This window comes from Lepisosteus oculatus, chromosome 4 (assembly GCF_040954835.1).
Source record: "Lepisosteus oculatus isolate fLepOcu1 chromosome 4, fLepOcu1.hap2, whole genome shotgun sequence".
Classification (NCBI taxonomy): domain Eukaryota; kingdom Metazoa; phylum Chordata; class Actinopteri; order Semionotiformes; family Lepisosteidae; genus Lepisosteus; species Lepisosteus oculatus.
Genome location: NC_090699.1, coordinates 44,603,354 through 44,624,267, shown reverse-complemented (window position 1 = coordinate 44,624,267; position 20,914 = coordinate 44,603,354). Strand labels below are relative to the sequence as shown.

Here is a 20,914-nt window from a genome sequence, read left to right as displayed (position 1 = left end):
ATTTTTATTTTTATTTTGGGTTCATCACAATATTAGACATTTTTGGCACGGCTTCATTAAAAACACTTTCATACCAAATCAATGCTTCTTAGTCTGCCCAAGCTACACCCAAAATTGGCTCTCCCAAAATTAGTAACAGAAAATAAAAGAAACCAGAGTCTCAAAGAAACAGAATCTTTGCTAAATATAAGCTAAACATGAACTTAGAGCACCATGTGAGCTGATTTAGTTCTGATGCAACCTCAGTGTAAGGTAGGACTTAAGAACTCAAGACTTGTAACTAGAAAATTGTTTGTTTTACTGTACATCACAGAAAATATTATTCTTTTGTACTCTTGATCATTATATGTCACTGAAATCACTTCAGTAAAACAGACATTTGTATACGTGGATAACAGTTTTAAGTTGCTTTGGAGAAGATGGATAAACAGGACAGCCAATACTAAGTTAAGGAAAAACATAATTGCATATCTTAGCAACTGATGAAAGATCAGGCTTAAAATCATAGTTTTCCCCTGTGGAAATGCTATTTTAAAAGTATGTTTTGAATTGCATTTGCCCTAACTGATCTAACCTCAATGTGAATCTGTGACAGGAAAGCAAGGCAACAATCTAGGACAGGTGATCAATCAGCACCTGCTGAGCCACTGTCTGTTAGCCAGCCACCTGTTGAGTGTCATGGTGAAATTTGGCAGCTTGCTGCCAGCGAAGCCAATGGAGACAGAAATGGCTCATGCCAGCTGCTGTGGGATTTTGGAGCTCTGAATGCCACTGTGCCAGCCAGGAGTCTGGTGAACACTGACGCAGCAGGTGCAGGGAGAACAGACAGCCCAGGTTAATTTGATTCTGTTGCAGTATTAGGGGAGTCTCAAAACTACTTAAAGTCCGTCAGTTCATTTCCCAACCACTTTATCTAATTCAGGGTCGCAGGGAAGCCAGAAACTCTCCCAGCAATAATGGGTGTAAGGCAGGGTAAGCCCTGGACAGGACAGCAGTCCATCATAGGGTAGGCACACATGTACAGTGCCTTGCGAAAGTATTCGGCCCCCTTGAACTTTTCAACCTTTTGCCACATTTCAAGCTTCAAACATAAAGATATACATTTTTTATTTTATGTGAAGAATCACCAACAAGTGGGACACAATTGTGAAGTGGAACAAAATCTATTGGATTTTTGAAACTTTTTTAACTAATCAAAAAATGAAAAGTGGGGCGTGCAAAATTATTCGGCCCCTTTACTTTCAGTGCAGCAAACTCACTCCAGAAGTTCAGCGAGGATCTCTGAATGATCCAATGTTGTCCTAAATGACTGATGGTGATAAATAGAATCCACCTGTGTGTAATCAAGTCTCTGTATAAATGCACCTGCTCTGTGATAGTCTCAAGGTTCTGTTGAAAGCGCAGAGAGCATCATGAAGACCAAGGAACACACCAGGCAGGTCCGTAATACTGTTGTGGAGAAGTTTAAAGCCGGATTTGGATACAAAAAGATTTCCCAAGCTTCAAACATCCCAAGGAGCACTGTGCAAGCGATCATCTTGAAATGGAAGGAGTATCAGACCACTGCAAATCTACCAAGACCTGGCCGTCCCTCTAAACTTTCAGCTCAGAGAAGGAGAAGACTGATCAGAGATGCAGCCAAGAGGCCCATGATCACTCTGGATGAACTGCAGAGAACTACAGCTGAGGTGGGAGAGTCTGTCCATAGGACAACAATCAGTCTTACACTGCACAAATCTGGCCTTTATGGAAGAGTGGCAAGAAGAAAGCCATTTCTCAAAGATATCCATAAAAAGTCTCGTCTAAAGTTTGCCACAAGCCACCTGGGAGACACCCCAAACATGTGGAAGAAGGTGCTCTGGTCAGATGAAACCAAAATCGAACTTTTTGGCCACAATGCAAAACGATATGTTTGGCGTAAAAGCAACACAGCTCATCACCCTCAACACACCATCCCCACTGTCAAACATGGTGGTGGCAGCATCATGGTTTGGGCCTGCTTTTCTTCAGCAGGGACAGGGAAGATGGTTAAAATTGAGGGGAAGATGGATGCAGCCAAATACAGGACCATTCTGGATGAAAACCTGTTGGAGTCTGCAAAAGACCTGAAACTGGGACGGAGATTTATCTTCCAACAAGACAATGATCCCAAACATACAGCAAAATCTACAAAGGAATGGTTCACAAATAAACGTATCCAGGTGTTTGAATGGCCAAGTCAAAGTCCAGACCTGAATCCAATCGAGAATCTGTGGAAAGAGCTGAAAACTGCTGTTCACAAACGCTCTCCATCCAACCTCACTGAGCTCGAGCTGTTTTGCAAGGAAGAATGGGCAAGAATTTCAGTCTCTCGATGTGCAAAACTGATAGAGACATACCCCAAGCGACTTGCAGCTGTAATCGCAGCAAAAGGTGGCTCTACAAAGTATTAACGCAAGGGGGCCGAATAATTTTGCACGCCCCACTTTTCATTTTTTTATTAGTTAAAAAAGTTTCAAAAATCCAATAGATTTCGTTCCACTTCACAATTGTGTCCCACTTGTTGGTGATTCTTCACATAAAATAAAAAAAATTATATCTTTATGTTTGAAGCCTGAAATGTGGCAAAAGGTTGAAAAGTTCAAGGGGGCCGAATACTTTCGCAAGGCACTGTACACATTCACACTAGGACCAATTTTCCCAGAAGTCAATTAGCCTTCTCGTATGTTTTTGGACTGTGGGAGAAAAACACAACACCCAGAGGAAACACAAGCAAACATGGGGAAAACATACAAACTCCACCCAGACAGCACCTCGGGTCTGGAATTGAATGAGGCAGCATTGCAACTAACCGTGGCGCCATCCCGAGTACATTGAGTCATTACCTAAAATAACAACATCTACTGTAGTGTTCATGTAGTGATTTTCATCCCAAAACTCTTTCTAACTAACTAACAGGAAAGTCATCTCATCCACCATTGAAGTGCAGCACCCTCTGGGGCAGTGCCCAAAAGCCATTTTAAATATACACATTAGGCAGAGAAAATAGACATTTTAAATCATGCTATAGGGAATTTAATGAATAAAAATATCTAGGTCCATAGTTTCATGTCTCGTTTGAAAGGCTGCATTTCCTACAGCACAGAGTTCCCTGCCACCTACTGTTTCAACCTCATTTTCTTCAGATGCCTGTCATCAAAGTACAGACTATTGCTTGCCTAACTTATTTTGAGGACTGACTTGTGTGCTGACATTGTCTCATCAAGGTGCAGTACAGTATGTCTCAGACACTGGCAGCAGTAGTGCCTTCTATGCAGACAAAAAACAACATGACTGGGACAGAATTCGACACGCACCACACTCCTCCGTTTATATTCCAGCCTCTCAGCCCGTCACGTCTTATAACAAAGGAGAATAAAACACAGGCACCTGACAGGACCTTTCCAATCACAGTTCATTACACAACATCCATTCCTGTGAAGCAAGATTATCATTGATTGATTGATGACATTTCTGCCTCATCAAGAAGCAGACACTTTTGCACAGCAACACATGGCTTTTATCTGAGTCTTAATATGTACAGTAAATACCTTCTGCTTTATATTTTGTTAAATGGTACAAATCAGAGCATTCCTCATTTTTCTGCATGTAATACAGAGAGTTGACTGGGTGTCACTTGTTAATATAGGGGTGATTTTGTGAACCAGGTAGCTGTAATTGAGAGTAATTGCATAATCGGCATGGATATGTGTGGACATACAGTATATGTGTATGAGCTTGCATCTCATTGTATGTGATCAAATGAGCCAGCTCTCATTTCCTCACTAGGCTAACAGCGGACCAGTTAATGGAGGTCTACCGCAATTTGACATGTTCCATTAGCAGAGGGAGTGTTTGATTGTGGCTGGTGACTGTCCCCGTGCCATCTCCTTGTAAATCAGTGACGACTCGCAGCCTGAACCTGCTGGACGCGGCTCCACTGTGGTGATGAGGATATAAATCCACAGCCCGGTGACCAACGACACGTGGCCTGTCAGGCACCAAGTGACGTGGGTGTGTGGGAGGGGGGCGATGAGGCAAAAATGAGCAGGGACAGAGGCGGAGAGGTAAAAGCTGGAGGAAGAGAAGTGAAGAGTTGCCAGGAGCTCTGATCCCTTTTTTCTTCAGACATGGCCTTCATTCCACAGACTGCCGGAGTGCTCTTCAAAACCATGAAGGTGCTGATCCCAGGGAGGAAGAGGGGGAGGAGTAAGTTTCCTAGATGGCTTATTCTGTAGTAGCACTCACAGCTTTAGTCTGTGCTTTGAGCACCCTGTAGGTATCTGTAGTGCTAACAATCAATTAACCTTGTTAGCCAATGACCTACAAGGAAATAGACTACTTGCTTTTATTGAAATTTTGAAAACTATAATGCGTAATTCTTTGTGAAAATAAAAAAAAAGAAGATTTCGTTCAATATGGTTTGAGGAGAATGTACATACAGTGGTAGCACAAATCATCTTTAGTGAATTAGCAGCTTTTGTGAAAGAGACTTGCAAAGGTTTGGGTTTAATATATGCAACAGCTGCTGCACAGTGTCGTACAGTACAACAGGATTTGGAGATTGTTTCTCCCATGCAGCTCAGAACTCAGTTCGGATGTTAAATAAGCCATGTGAGGTGAGACACACTGAAGTCAGAAACAGGGCTAGGACTTGAACCGCGAGCTTCCTGGTAACTGCTCTTTTGCATTAACCAATTAATTTAGCTGCAGCAAAACCATGAAATTTGCAATGTCGTGGAGCTGATACTGTAGTTTAGCTTCTTGCTTGGCAGGAGTAGGTATTGGAGAGGAGTTGAACAGAGGTGTGGCTTCAGATAAGTTTGCTGTTGATTGTGTGTATTTTTCACTGAAAGAGTAAGGAGGGCAAAATGCATATCAAAATTCAAAGAAGTACCAAAAAATTTTAAAAAATGATCTACATCACTGAGTACAAGTCATATTGCTTTGAAAGTATTACTAAGCTAATATATACTGTAGCAAAACATACTTTTGTATGTCAGTTTTCAGGTGTCAGCATTAGTGTAGCAGGAAAGAGTTCTTATAATTTAACTAGTAAACTAGTTAAAATAAGGGAGAGACCATATTTTAGAGGAGTTAGAAGAAATATGAACTCTGTTTTAGACCAAATGAAATATTCGGAAAACTCAAAAACAAGATTTGAGAAGCAAATAGTAAAACAAAAAACAGGAACAAACTGAGACTGTTGAAGAGCAATGTAATTTTCTGTGATTTTACTCACAATGGCTTTTTATAGTATGCAGCTGGTGAAGTTTAAGATGTCTATAAGATGCCATAGAATTATTGTTGTTCTTTCAGACAAACAGCTGCTTGTCAAATAGAACCAGAATGTGTTCTCAGACATTTAATTATTGTGACCTATCAATTGTTCCTACTGCACAGCTCTTAGCTTTGAGAATGGAGTGTATTTCACTATGATTGACGGATGTCTTTCATGATTTATCCCTATGTTTGTCTCTACATTTATCAGGCATCTGTTTAATGATGCTTCATCACCACATAGAACACAAAGTGTCACATACCGGACAGCCGAATGCATGCCAACTAATAGGGTGGCATTATCTTGTAAATATTCCCCCCAAACATCACTGATTCACAAATCAGTCACCCTGTTCATTTACAGCTCTCATTTTCCTGGTGATTCATGTCCGGTTTCTAAGGCTCCAAGAGATTTTTGAATTAATGTACAGTACAGTATATATCTTCTGCCTATAGATTACAGTTTATAATAAAACTGCAGTTACAGTATTTAGAAGTCTGCAGTAGTTCCCATTTTGGTACATTTTCAAATTTTGTCTTCTTTCAGATGTTTTGCAGATTTTCACATATGAAAACAATTATTAGCAAAGATCTATATGTACAGCAAGTGGAACTCCAGTATTTACTCTACCCATCATACTTGGGCATTGTACCTGAACTGCAGTTTAAGAAAGAGATTTTTATTTTTTCACCCCAATGTCTGCCATTGATGTTAATCCGATAGTGTCAGCTGAACCACTCTTCAACTTGAAAAAGTGATGAACAATATGTAAAGCCAGGTCAGCAAAATTGCTCCACTTTTGGAAAGCTGGCTTTTTTCATTGGTTCATGGTTGACTGCATGTGGTGTGGTGGTGTTCTTGATCCTGTGTGTGAATGTGTTCTTTGTGTTTAGTGATGGCTACCTCTTGGCTTGTTGACCTAAGTGTCAGGTTTTAATGTGAAAATTCCCGAGAGAAGGTTTAATGACTGGGCACATGCTCATTAACAAAGCCTAATTGTATTTTATGTAGACAGCAGGTTTCATCAGCAAACACATTCTCAAAATGTTCACCTTAAAGCTCTTTGGGATTATTGCTGAGTCCTTAAACATCCACTAACTGTTACACACAAGCCCTTGTCTAACCTTAACCCTATCGCTAATATTTGCCATGCCTCTGGATTTTTTATCCTTACCTTACTAATATACTGTATATAATGTATCCCAAACACCAACACTAACTTTTAGAGATGTGTTATTTGTATGAGCTGCAGGAGAAATAGGTATTCACAATCTTCAGAAGAGATTTGAAATGCAGTGTTTAATAACCTGCCAGTCAGAAAGAAGTGAGTTTAAAATTCACTGTTAGACTGTTTTAAGCTTTCCATCTATCCACTATGAGAAAGGTGCTTATTTATGGCAAAAGCTGTGGCAACCCTGACCTATCCCACATGCTGAGAGTATAAGGTGAGACTACTGTACTCTATATCATCTATGAAATGCCAGTTTACAGGCCTACACACACACACAATTTGTAGACATCACCTAACCTAAATAAAGTGTCTTTGGGTGGTAGAAGGAAAGCAGAGAGGCTTAAATAAAACAGACATACAGAAAATATATCAACTGTGTACAGAAGGAGTCCTAGGCTGGGATTGAACCTTAGACCAAAAACCTAGAAAGTAGCAGTGCTAACCACTGCACCATCATGCCAACCCTTTTTAAGGGATTGATTTTTATGCAATTTTAATAGTGTTATTCCATGAGGAGGAGAATTGCAACAAACACAGCACTAAACAGCAAATGAAACAGACACAAACAGAGTAATATACTGTATGGCAGCATGGTCTTTTGCATTGTAGAAGCTTATTATTTGTACCATTGATGCGGAAGTACTGTGGCAAACATGAACACTTCCATAATATGTAACAGTGAGCTTTGTGACTCTTTTACATTAGTTACATCCTAATGCTCATCAAGATCTTAATAAATCAGACCTCCCTGTCTCTCTCTAATGAGCTACAGCTGTTGTCATTACTGAGCAACCGTGAAGGAAATGCAGAACAGGGCTGGACAGAGCAGCTCTGTTAGGTATAGTACAAGGGCAATCGCAGAGAGTTCAAGCACGAGCCAACGATTCACATTCCTAATTTGGTGTCACAAGAATTGCCTTGAAAATATGCGACTATATGGCTGTATTCATTACAGAGAAGTCAAGGACAATCCTCAGGCCGTACAATTGGTCCTTTTGTAGTTATTCTGAGACAGCTGGAAACGAATGGGCTTGTAAAGCCGAGAAGGTCGAGAGGGTCTTCTACAGCTGAGCATGTGAGGTGAGCAGCCTCGCGTGCTGGCAGTTACAGCTGTTCATCAGGTCTCTCCCAGTGAGTGACACTGACATAGCAGGCACTATATCACACGTCCTGTAGCACCAGACCTCTCCAGGGCCATGTTAGAACTGAGATACTGGAATTTAAGGGCATAAGAGAGGCAATAAATGAGATCACACCAAGCTGCTTCAGGATAGGTCTAGGGACTCAACTTCACATAACCCACATTATGCCCGAGCAAGTCCTTCTGTTTTTAAGCTTTTTCCAGGGCATCAAAGATTTCTTTCTAATGTACTGACCACAGCTGTACTCATATTAGAAATGAGGTCTGATTAGTACATTGCATAATTGTAACCTAACATTGCTTAATGTAATTCTTCACTCTTCATTATACTGTATATCTTAGCATTTGGTTGGCTACAAATAGAAAACATACCAAAGTACAGTCTATAGCTATGAGGTCTTCTGTCATAGTATGCATTTCAATACCTGTAAACCTAGCTGTGTTAAATGCAATAGCAAAAATCTCAAATTTAATTGGAACTCTTACCACAGATCAGAGGACAGATCGTAATTGCTGAAATAAATATGGGAGAAACTTCAAGACAAAAGAGGGGAGGCAATAGCATCCATCTTGCTGTTTAGATTGTTTAGAACCAAATTGATTCCGGACTGTTATCCACCCAGTCCTTAAAGGATACCAGGGAGTCAGCTTCTGCGACATGGGTGATCGTTATTCGTTGCAGAAAGCGTTCCAGTTTTTCCAAGCCTTTCAAGATTTCCTTTCACACTGGTTGAATCAGGTTAAAAAAAATCATTTCAGAGCTCAAATCCATTTAATTTCAAAATTAGTTACATTTATTGTTTTGCTGCTTTCGCCACATAATGCACCACAAAAAGTGTGTCAATTTGCACATAATGCAATTCTGAAGATCATTCTTTATTAGATCATTCTTTATTGCCACACAACAATAGTTGGTGGAATTTGCTAAAGCTCCTACCCTACATCCCCTGAAAAATCACTCATCCTTACCAAAATATGTTTACTGTACACCCTTACTGTAAACTCTGCACCCACTGATTTGGCCTTAACCAAGTGGATTGTACCTCTAAAATGAGTTAAGTATTACTGTAACACTAGACTCACAAAATAAAATTATGGTTAAAATGTACGGCTAGCAGACACTGTTCATTCACCACAATAATGTATTTGAAGGAGTGATTCAATGTGCCTCTACTAAGGTATCTTGATCTTAAAAACAATAATTATAGTCCTGTTTTATACAGGTTTAAGTGTATGCATGCAAATCATGCACTATACCTGTATGTGAATCTGTACTTGTCTCTCCAAGTTTCAGCAAAATAACCCTATTATCTTTTAGCAAGAACATTCACAAAGATAAAACATTTAATCAATTCATCAATTTCCCCACGGGATTAATAAAGTATTATCTATTTCTTCTGACTACAGTTCTGTTTTCTAAAGATTTTTTTCAGATTTACATTGTCTTTAAACCCTGTCTTAGAACTCATTTTCTGATTACTGTAGTAACATTGACTTAAACTGATCACTACTCTTATTGCATTTTCAGTGGAATCGATGTACTTTTTAAAACTTCTCTTGTCATACAATAGGTTTGCATTGGAAAAGGGATTTTCAATATAGGCTATGATATTTACATTTTTAAGGTAGGAATTGGACGTCTAAAGTTCACATACTGTAAGTGGATTGCACTGGGTATAAAAGGATGTGTAAGCTGGATAACACAGCAGCGAATCTGTCTGAGAGTGCATTTTAGGGCATGTATATCTGCGCGCCCAAGCATGTTTACTGTATGTGAGTGTGGCAGTGTGCTGTGAGTGTGCGTCACTGTGTTATCATGTCCCTGTGTGCATTGGTGAGAGAGCCCATGCACTCCTCTCTCTTTTTAACCTCTCTCTCCACTGTGGTTGGTGATTTGCAGGTAACGCTCCATCCAGCCAAAGCAAAAAAACCATAAAACAGAGATTCCTCAGACTGCTGCCCTGCTGTCGGCCCAGCTCCACTCCCTCAGTCAGTGAATGCAAGTGTCTTCATTTCCTTTTACTTCCACCCACCGACCTTGCACCTAGGCTAGGCAGGGCCTGAGTAAGGAATCTATAGCCTGCTGGGTTCTGCTCCTCCTAGAGTCTGCCCAGGAAATACTAAGTGGATTTAATTGACCTTTCTGTCACTTACAAGAAGAAATACTCATGCACACAAAAAGTTTACCTCAGTGAGTGTCCGCTTTTAAATGCACCTCACAGCTGAAGGTTTTGCACTTAAGGAAGTACAACATGATGATTCTGTAGACGCAGGGTTCGTGCAGTGAGCAATTAAAAAGTGTAAAGTCTCACTAATCTTGACAAGTGAGTTTTGAACAAAAAAATAAATCATCTGGTGCGAGCTGGGATGTGTGCCTTATTGACTGCTTATATTGCAGTGTGGAAGACAATAGCATGCTATCAGTGTACTATCAGTGACAAATATTTTGAATCACCTCAAAAAAACACAGTTGCTTTTGTATGGTTTCCTTTTCTGCATTTTGGTAGCATCCTGTGCATTATTTCATTCAGCTCAATATAGAATCATAGTAAAAAAATACTGTTTGAGTGGCTTCATTAACAGAAACTGACACTAAGTTCCTATTGAAAGGAAAAGTTTCTTAAACGGGAATATAGAGTCTTGTTTTATTATGTGCACTATATTTTTTTCAAATATGATAATTATTAGATCCAGGGTTCAGTGCACCATGGAGAAATGGACAAAATATTTTTAATACTGTACCAATAAGGGACACATAATGCAGTATGACTGTCAGAATGTGATAAGCATTTATCATAGAACATCTTAAAATGCTTTTGGTCATGTGTTGATGAATGTGTCATAAGTGAACATGGTGTTATGTTCACAACTCTTGTTTTGACCTTGGAATTGGCACAATGTTTCAGTTTCTAGGTGTTGCTGATGGAGAGAGGTGTCCGGTTTGTCATTGTTGCTAATGCTTTCATTTCCAAACCTGTAATCAGTGAGGCTTACTGAGAGCTGGCAGTAGAGGTCTGCCTTCACACATGTCAGTTCTTCATAGAGCAGCCTTTGATTAAAACCAAAGTAGACAAGAAAAGAAAAAATAATTGATTTTCACATTCCTACTTTTGTATATTCTGTATAGGTTTTTATAACCACATTCTGCAGGTGTGTTTAACCCTTAAGTACAGGTAGTACTGATGTGGAAATGAAGATAAACATATCTTTGATTGGAAACAATCATGTACAACGTGTGTAATTCCAGTGGACCAGAGTTATGTTAGCTGAAAAACTGGAGAAGAGAGAAAAGTGTTGCTATTGTGACTAGTGAAGAGTTTCACCAAAGCTGAGAGACTGGAGAAGAGTGTTGCTAATGAGACTAGAAGAGTTTCACCAAAGCTGAGAGACTGGTGAACTGGTTTGCTTTGTTTTTGTTTACCAAAAGCATGTGTAAACCTTATAGTCTTCATGCACAAAAGCTACAGTATCAGCATAATTGAACCGTGCTTCACTACATTTCACTGGGCTTCTGCTATGGTAGATCACTGTTAGGGGTCTGTGAGAAATACACTTTTTCTTTTTTGTGAGGAGAATGAATTGTGCATTGTAATGTAGAAAGGAGGATATGAGTAGCAGCAAGACTCAAGATGGGGAACTTGTTTGGGCAATGTAGTACAGCTGGTAAGTTTATAACCTTGTAAGAGTTTTGTGAAAGAGTAATGTAGAGCAGAGTGTGATAACCATTAACACTAGCAGGCTGCATTTCTCAACAGAGATCTGTGGTAACGCGTACTTATCTCTTTCACAGACAGCATAGAGGACGACTTTGAGCTCTCCACTGTGTGCCACCGGCCAGAAGGCTTGGACAAGCTCCAGGAGCAGACGAAATTCACCAAGAAAGAGTTGCAGGTCCTCTACAGAGGCTTCAAAAACGTGAGGCTCTTACTTTCCCGACAAACTGCTGTGACTCTGATCTGTTGTTTTGTTCACAGTGTGATTTTATTTGATATGTACAGTATGTTTTAAAAAGTTGATTAATCAAACCAGACTGGTGGGTTTATTTTGTGAATTAATTTATTTTTGGATGATATTTGATATTAATTTGGGGTGATAATCATTCAAATTTGTTTGTGAATATTTGAATTGGTCTCTAAGCCAAGCTTCATGATTAGTTTTCAAACTTGTTGTTGCAAATGTCTTGACTTAATATTTGGTTGGCAAAATTAATACATATATTGATTGCTACAGCTTTGCTAATGCTCTGTTTTAGAAGTTGTTAGTAAAATGAATAACTTAATATTGGAGGTTCAAAGTATCTGGCTTTGGGAGAACAAACTACATACAGTATATCATATTCATTGTGCTTCCTCAAATATTATCCTAAATAATATTATGTAGTATTGTGATACTACATAATAATACTATAGTATTAGTGATTCATCTCACATAGTGTAATAGAATTGCTCCAATGATCTTAAGCCACCATATTGGTAATTGAGACAAACGGAAAAGGTATGTGATTTCATTTTGCAGTATCCATAATGCATTTCAAAGTGCTTTAGTTACAGGGATTAATTGACAATCCACATACTGTAATATGATGCAGTTTGGTTATTTAATAGAAATTATCCCACTTTTTTATTAATGTAAGAATTTAATGTTAATGTGAATGCTAAAGTCACCTGTTAATCCTGTAGTGCTGAAGAGAAGAAAACAGACCACTTCATTGGAAAATAAGTAAATTGATATGTGATAAAAATGTTTTTCAACTACTTTAAAGTACCATATATTTAGTTTGTTTAAAATGGGAAGAAAAAATGACACACATCACAATGGGTTTAAATATGTAAAACTTCATTGAGAAATACTTACCGATAATATACTGTACTATACATGATATTACCATTACCAACCCAAATTAAGTTTACATCCAATGTTTAAAGATTTATGTTTTGTGTTTTTAGTTGATGTAAAATCCTTGTTAATAACTTAAATATCATATATTAAAGATGTTCAGGTGGGTAGCTGCGTCAGCATGCATAGGCTGTAAAGGAACAAGTAATAGGTTTATTCCATGCTGAAAAGAGAAGAAAGAAAACACAATGTTTCGGCCATGGAGCCTTCTTCAGGTGTTTTCTTTCTTCTCTTTTCAGCATGGATTAAACCTATCCATTAAAGATGATAGGTTGTAATTCATATAAGATGTTTGCATAAATAAATTATGCAGTAATGGAATACGTTTTTAAACTCGTGAAGTAAATTTAGAAATGGTTGCGGGTGCAGTGTGTATTGTCTGATCATGAGCTGACAGTACTGTCTCCTGCAGGAGTGTCCCAGTGGAGTGGTCAATGAGGACACCTTCAAACTGATCTATTCCCAGTTCTTCCCCCAGGGAGGTGAGTGTGTGTCTCCCTCTCCTTCTATGTCCCATGGATTAGCTGATGAAATTCTAAGATGGCAACAAACAAAAAAAATCCAACTTATGATATAAAAGTTCATTTGCACATGTGGTTAGTGGACACAAAAAGCCCTGTGTGACAAGGGTGTCCTGCTACAGTATGTTTGTTTTGTAAAGAAACAGTCTGTAGGTGATATCAGACTGCAGATCACTCCATTCATGTTACACCACTCTCTCTAAGAAGGATCGATCTCTCAGAAATTGCTGCAGTTAGAGTCCTGGATGCCTGGGTGCAAACCAAAACATTTGATTCCTAATCTTAAAAGTCTCTTTATTAACCCAGAGGAGTGACTAATTCCATGCAGAGTCTACCCAGACAGCTCCTTACCCTCACATGGAATTTGAATCCCTCTGAATGCTACTCATTCACACCAGGTGTGCCTGATTCTATAGGTTATCTCACACAAAACCAGCTCTAAATGCTACAGTACTGTTTGTGCTAAGGGCAAAATGCAATGAAACATGGCACACAAGCTGTCAGCACATGAGAGTGTGGCATAAGTATTTTTACTGTCCATCCATTGTCAGATGTAAAGTCTTAAAACACACTTCATCAAAAAAAAGACTCAAACCCCTGCAGGATGAGCCTAATGGTCCTATCCTGGAAGATCCATTAGTCTCCCCCTGCCAAGCTGGAGGAGTGTAGTTAGGTGATGGTTTATTTATGCAACCACCTATTTAATGTATTAGTTGGTAGCCATGTTTATATATATAATTTATCTTTAACAATAATAAAGTTCATACAAAATTGATTCTTAATTGTATTCTGTGGTAAAAATATCAGAATTTGTCATTGATTCTAATACTGATGATGATGGTCAGAACCATCTTTACTTCCTGCTTTTTAAACTGTCATCTGACCAATTGCCTTCCAGCACCTGGTCAGATGACTGAGGGTAGCAGATCATTTCCCCCAGGTTCTCTGGAGAATGTGGTCCGCATCCAAGGGTTGCCCTCTTACACTTTTTATCAAAACAGATTTTTTAGACATGAATTTGAAATAAAATGAACATCTTGAAAATGTTGTAAAAATTGAAGAAATGCTTACAGATATTCACTAGCATTATGGAATGATTTGTGTGTCAAATGATGGATAGGTGGGTTTTAGGAGCCTGTCTGCTCTTCCTCATTCTTCCCATCTGGTTGCAGGGTTCATCATCATGAACCAAGACATAAAGACACTATTGGTGTGATGAATGCCAACCTCTGAGCCACAGAGTGTAGTCCTGAGCCACTATATCATTCATTTTAGGAGTGTGTGTTTCAGTGATCGGTCACGGTTAGCTTGTGAAACCCCTCCGGGCTCCTAAGATATACTGTACCAATGGTGCCTTTTTGTAGAAGCCTGCTCAGTGCCAAAAAACACTTATAGGCGTTTGCTCCTAAAAGGTCTTCAGTTCCCCTTCTCACATAGAACAACTCTTCAGTCCTTGATTCCACCGAGAGAGCTGGAACAGACAGATTACTGATAAACTCCTGAACTCTCCCTCTCCCTGAGGGATCCCTGACACGCTCAATCAGGCTCACCCTTCCACAGCCAGTCTGCCCTGTTCCATGTCTCTCCCGAAACCTACTGGAGCACCTTACCTACCACGCCCTGTTTCCAACTACAGTATAAACACTACTGATCTACTACACCACAGAGCCTACAGAAAAGTTCAACTAATCCATGAATACAGTACAGTACACACTAGAAAGACTAGTGAATTCTCTCTGTAGATCTATATTTCATTACTAAATGCACCTGTAACAAAATCCTTGCAAGTCTTCCTTATCTCTTTCTGATTTCCCAAACCTAAACTGGACCTAGGACTGCCAGCTGAATACTGATGTTAAAGCAATCACTAACACTTTGCCTCCCCGAACTGCAGGAGCTTAGATTCAGCTCTCTCTGCCCTCTGCACCTGACTGCTGTTACACTGACTGCTGCTACTCCTAAGGAATGTCCCAATTAAGCACAGGCACTATCAAGTGATCTCTTTTCTGCCTGTACAATTCCATTCTACAGGAGTACAATCAGTCAATAAAGGCAGGTGTGTCCAATTAACTGCAGTGAAGGAAGAGGCTTTGACTAAGCCTTAGCTTGCTCTAACACAATTGTCAATTCCCAGTTGGGTGGGTTTATAATTAAGAAAGATACAATTCCTTTTTTCTTACAGATTCAAGTACATATGCACATTTCCTGTTTGAAGCCTTCGATACACACAAAAATGGATCTGTCAGTTTTGAGGTGAGATAAATATGTATCCATTAGGGAGCTGAAACTGTCAGGTTCCATAGTCGGAGGTGAGTCGTATTGTAGTTGGCAGTCTTCGGGCGAGGGTACTTCCAGCTGGAGATGGAAGAGAAATAATAATGTTTATGCAGAAAAGAGAGCTATCTACCATATCCTTGATCCATGATCCGAAAGTCGTAGTCAGGGTAAGATTTGAGTCCAAGAATGACAGAAAACAAAGGTATGTCTCAGGAGATTACAGGAACAATAGCTCTTCTTGGAAAACACAATACTGAGCACTGGCGAGCTAGTGGGCAGTCCTTAAGTACTCTGGTTGTAAGAGGTGTTGTGGAAAGTGGAACTGGTGATTGGTTAATTAGTTACAGTATGAGGTCTGCGCCTTCTCAAATTAACATGAGTAGAGGAGCATTTCTGGTTGCGGGGCCCTGATCTCGTGACAGAAACACATTGTGCTATTGCATTATTCCAGGATAATTGGAGGAGTGACTTCATCTATCATATTTGTGTTCTTGTAATACAGGATCTTACTGAAACTATTTTTTCAAAGTTTTTAAAGACTTTACTAAGGGAGTTAGAACATCAAACATACAGTATATATCAAAGTCAACATTTGTAAATTAATCTAGACTTACAGAAGTAAAAGGAATACTTAAATTAGGTTATTTTAAATCTGATGGCTGCATAAATGGAAGAAGTGTCAGACATGGCATATGTTTTACATTTTTGACAATAATCACAAGCACAACCTTCATTTTTCATTTATCAAACAATATTTTCATCCCTATCTTAAACTAGTCACAGCGAATTCTTGAGAAGTCAGTGAATTATCTATTTTATTGCACATGTTAAGGCATTGTAACCTTCAAAATAATGCTAAATACTCTGATAGAATCACTCTGCTTGTCATAAAATGGCCGACAAGCTGTTCTTGTCTGTTCTAAATTAACTAAATTAACTTTCTCTCTCCTTACTGGCTCATGTGCTTTCCTTTGTGATTTTGCTGAGAATAAGAAGCTTGATTTTTAAAATTTTAAGATCTTCTGGTGTCTGCTGTCTCTCAGGACTTTGTCATGGGCCTGTCCATCATCCTCAGGGGCTCCATCAATGACCGACTTAACTGGGCTTTCAACCTCTATGATCTCAACAAAGATGGCTGCATTACCAAAGAGGTACTGTCGGTTCCTAAACTGTGATGGACAAGTCACACATTTTAGACAATAGATCTGTGTTTAACAACCCCTAGTCCATGAACCACTATCAGTCCCTGGAGTATTGCTGACTGGTTTCTGTTGTAACAATTACTGATCAAATTGTAGTTTTGCTCTGAGACACTTTTAGGCCTCAAAGAAGGAGATCCTCAGGGAGTTAGTCCCTTGTACAAGAAAAGGTTGAGAAACACTGTATTACATGACATTCCACTTTAATTGTCATACTGTAATCTTGATTGCCAGTTACATCTTCTTTAAAATATATGGTTCCAATACTCAATACTCATTTGTTGAGTTATTAATGCCTCTCGGTATATGAACATGAAATAGTAGCATAGGTTAATTTTTCTATTGGAGATTACCTTATAGGGTTTCTTGTGCATTGTTTCTGCAGGAGATGATGGACATAATGAAGTCTATCTATGACATGATGGGGAAGTACACCTACCCTTCCATGCAAGAGGATGCTCCCAGGGAACATGTGGAAAACTTCTTCCAGGTGTCACACCTCTCTTTACTTTGTCTTCCCTCTCCCCAACTACACTGTCACAGGCTGGACACAAGCAGCTCCTGGTTCAAAGGAAAATGCTGTAGGAAATAACCCCACATTAGAACAAAGAGTTACCCGCAAGAGTGTTCCACAAGATGATAGCAAAAGAGTGTTACATTATTATACAGATGATTTACTGTATACTGTTCTTGTTGAAACTAAGAAATAAATAATGTACAATCAAATTCAGATTACAGCAACAAAAATAAGAATTTTTGGTTTTTGCCAATCTGGATCGATGAATGCAGAGCTCAAATTTTAAATCAGATGTTGTGAGCCGATCACAAAATATGTATTAATCAGTTAAATCTAAAATCAGTTTGCCAGTTTCTAACTTTAGTAGCTGTTCAAAACATCAAAGAACAGATTATGACATGTACAGTACAATACAATAGCAATTCACCATTCTTTACTTCATATAGTACATTATTCAGGCTCAGAAAATGTCCAGACTGCACATGACAAAGCCATTATTTAAAAAAACAACAACAAATGACGTTCTAGTTAAAAATGTAATTGGCCTTGTTTTTTTTTATCTGTTAAAAATGGCTAACTCCCTTTGAATGCGCAGTAGTCAGCTGTGTAATGTAGCACTTTGCCAGTCTCATTAACTTGCAGCTCCAATCCAGAGTCATCCACAAGGAAACCAGTTTTGCAGAGTGCAGGAAGCAGCACAAAAAATGTCCTTCCAGCAAACTTGAATCAGAATTAATCTCACAACCATCAACAACCATGATGAATTCCCAGGTGCTCACTCCAGTGGGTGGCAGGCAACTTCTGAAGCTGCTGCATTTGTTGAGCTGTTACACAGATTCTATACAGTACACCCACTTCACATGTTTAATGCCAGCAATGGGTAGGGCAGAGTCAGTAATCTCCTTGGCACATCAGTATCCAGACTGACTGCTGGGAGATTACAACGAAGGTAATGAAAACAGGACCAGTTAGTGGATGTTTTTGTCCTTGAATATCTTTTCCAGTGCCCCAGTGGCAAACAGTCTAAACCAGTGCAACACATCCCGGAACAACGTTACTAAATCTGCTGAATTAAAGGACTAAAGAGCTATGTCAAGGTTTGTTGATGCCACAACTCTGAGGCAACAAGATTATTAACGACTAACATTCTCTCTTTATAGAACATTCTATCTATAAAGCAGTCATTTTTATCTCTGTAATCTAGCCTTCTTCTTCTTTACCACTTCCAGTTGTGGTATTGTCCCTGAGACTGATTTTCCCCACCCCCTGCACTGTTCTACAGAAGCCCCTAAAACATCTCTGACAATCAGCTGTCCTAGATCTGCATTATTAAATATAAGAACTGTTGTAGGGTGTGTTGCAGGACGTCAGTTTAGGTATGCCAAACATTTGGGGTCATTCAGTTCTGTAAGCACTCTCTGAAGCTCATTATCAAGGTTTACTATTTCTAGAGAAGAGAATATAATCGACAGAAAGTGTCCTTGATAAATATTTCCTTTCACTGGAAGCAGATGCTTAGAGCACCATGGAATTTCAGAGTGCCAGAGAAGGTACAATCTAACAAATTGATTTTTTCAATAAAATGTAAGTTGAACATAAAATGCTTTCAAGCATGTTTCACAAATAAATGTTTTTTTCTTGGTTAAATACATGATACCAGCATTGAACCTTAGGAGAATTTAGGCTACTAAGATTATAATTAATTATCTTAGTTAAGATGTCCCAAATAAACAGTACTATCAAATATGGACTTGTTAGGTATGACAGATCTGAATTAAGTGGAAAATCTAGTTTGGGCTAGTTTGAGCCAATACGGAATTTACCAAAGTTAACAGTCATTTACATTCATCATTTTGTAACACTCACAAGGAGCGGTGTAACTTCCATTTAACAACTTCTCCAACTCCTACTGCACCGTGTCCTCTGTTGCTAGACAGGGGCATTGGACTAAAGATTTCAGGCCACAGGAAAACCATTCCAACTATTAGTGTTCCAACAGCTTCAATAGGAGCAACATGGTTTTCCTTAAACATCTCCCATTACAGTGCTAACCAGGCCCAGCCTTGCTGAGCTTCTGAGCTCTGGCTACAGGCGTAATGCTACTGTTGACATTCCCCAGTCTCCTCTATGACTGTGCCATAAATGAGCGCTACAAAAACCTGCAGCCAATTTGCAGATTTTGCAACTCTTTTTCCCAAAGATATAAAATGTAGATGTATCCATTTCTTCACAGATCTGGAAGGAGAACTCCCGAGCACCCACTGCATTATTGTTTCCAACTGATCTAATAGCCCACTCCTTTTTATTTGGAATTAACTTTTTTGTAACGAAAACGTTCTTTCCGGACCCTATGCGGACAACACAATCCGGGGTTGAGTGAGAATACACGAGGGAAAAAAGGCATGCAGGAAGTGGTGATGAAAACAGGGGGACGTGTCCATGAAGTGCTGGTGGTCGGGGGAGGTGTGGCCGAGGCAAGCGATCCAAAACAGAGTCCAATGCGAAATCCAGGACGAAAGCAAAAGGTCCAAAGCCGGTTAAAAACAGGAACCGGGTCGGAACCGGCAGGGGGAACGGGAACAGGAACAGAAACTTAAAACCATAACAGAGCCAGGCTATTCCAGGTCCCGGGCTCGCACTTTACGGTAATCAATGCAGAGCCCCGAACTGAGTGGGCGTCTGGCTTTTAAGGGGGACTGGAAGGAGATTGGAACAAGTGACAGGAGCTCAAAATCTGGTCCGAAGTGAAAGAGCCGGAGGGCCCTTAAGGATGAGGGACTACAATCGTGACATTTTTAACAGCTGTTCTGTTGGGATGGACATTAGGATCACCACCCCCAGCATCCACATGGAGTCTATTATGCCTTATGTGATGCTTTCGGTGAAAGGCTGAATCTGTACTTCTCCTGCATCCCAGTCACAGAGAAGAAAAAAAGTTATTTCTATCTTTAATCTTTCCAACACACCATCTTAAAGTCTCATCAGATCAGTTCAGTTCAGTAAAGATCAGTTCAAATGCCAATAGAAGGTGTCACTATACTAATGGGATAATTATAAAGTATATCAAAAGCAATACTTTCATCTCATTGTCCATGTGAACTGTCCATGTGAACTGAATCCATGTGAACTGTATCATCTACCTACGTTTTTTGCAAAAAGTCGATTTTCCTAGCTAAGTAAAGTCGAGCCACACTCTTTCAAAATAATCTTTTCCCCATTTATATTTTGACTCCCACTATTAAAAAGATCTCTGCTCTAAAATGGTTCAGTAGGCAACAGGATGAATCTCTTACCAAGAGAATCATACTGCTTGACTGGAGAAAAACACCCCTAATGTTACTGCCTTTTTTCCACAACCTATGGAACAAGATCAGTTTTGGTCAGAAACACTGCAATCAATCAGCTTAGGACAGGAAGAAAAGCAACAACACTTTCAAATAACTTTTAACTAAACACAATCAGTGTAAAGAGAAAAACACACTTCACATCTGACTTGCCATTCAGCATTCACCTTGACAAACAGGCAGACAGACACTGTACCATTGAATGAATTAGTCAGTGTACCGGAACAGGTTATTGCAAAGTCACTTTATTTCATTTTTTTTTCCTTTAGAAAATGGACCGGAATAATGATGGAGTGGTGACTATTGAAGAATTCATTGAATCATGTCAAAAGGTAAGTGGCCACTATTGCAGGGAGAAAACACACCTGAAAGTAATAATTCTAACATTTTTCTTGGTTTTTATTTTATTCATATTATCAAAGTTATTGGATAGGAATGCAGGATACTGTTTAATGGAGCCTTCTGAAATGGCTTGTGCAAGCGTAATGA

General features: G+C 39.3%; 1 protein-coding gene across 11 annotated transcripts in view; it reads left to right on the top strand.

The window, feature by feature from the left end:
- The window catches only part of LOC102695197 (A-type potassium channel modulatory protein KCNIP2), a 251,957-nt gene that overhangs the window by 225,319 nt on the left and 5,724 nt on the right, over positions 1 to 20,914 (top strand). For 5 of the 11 annotated variants that reach the window (XM_006630879.3, XM_015347824.2, XM_015347826.2 and 2 more), the window contains exons 2-7: positions 11,462 to 11,586; positions 12,980 to 13,049; positions 15,271 to 15,341; positions 16,409 to 16,516; positions 16,950 to 17,054; positions 20,695 to 20,757. In XM_006630879.3, the coding sequence (XP_006630942.1) occupies positions 11,462 to 11,586; positions 12,980 to 13,049; positions 15,271 to 15,341; positions 16,409 to 16,516; positions 16,950 to 17,054; positions 20,695 to 20,757 (542 nt within the window). Of the gene's footprint in view, positions 1 to 3,862; positions 4,228 to 9,571; positions 9,671 to 10,652; positions 11,335 to 11,461; positions 11,587 to 12,979; positions 13,050 to 15,270; positions 15,342 to 16,408; positions 16,517 to 16,949; positions 17,055 to 20,694; positions 20,758 to 20,914 lie in introns of those variants that run through there. The other 6 variants (XM_015347821.2, XM_015347820.2, XM_015347819.2 and 3 more) reach the window with 4 other exon arrangements.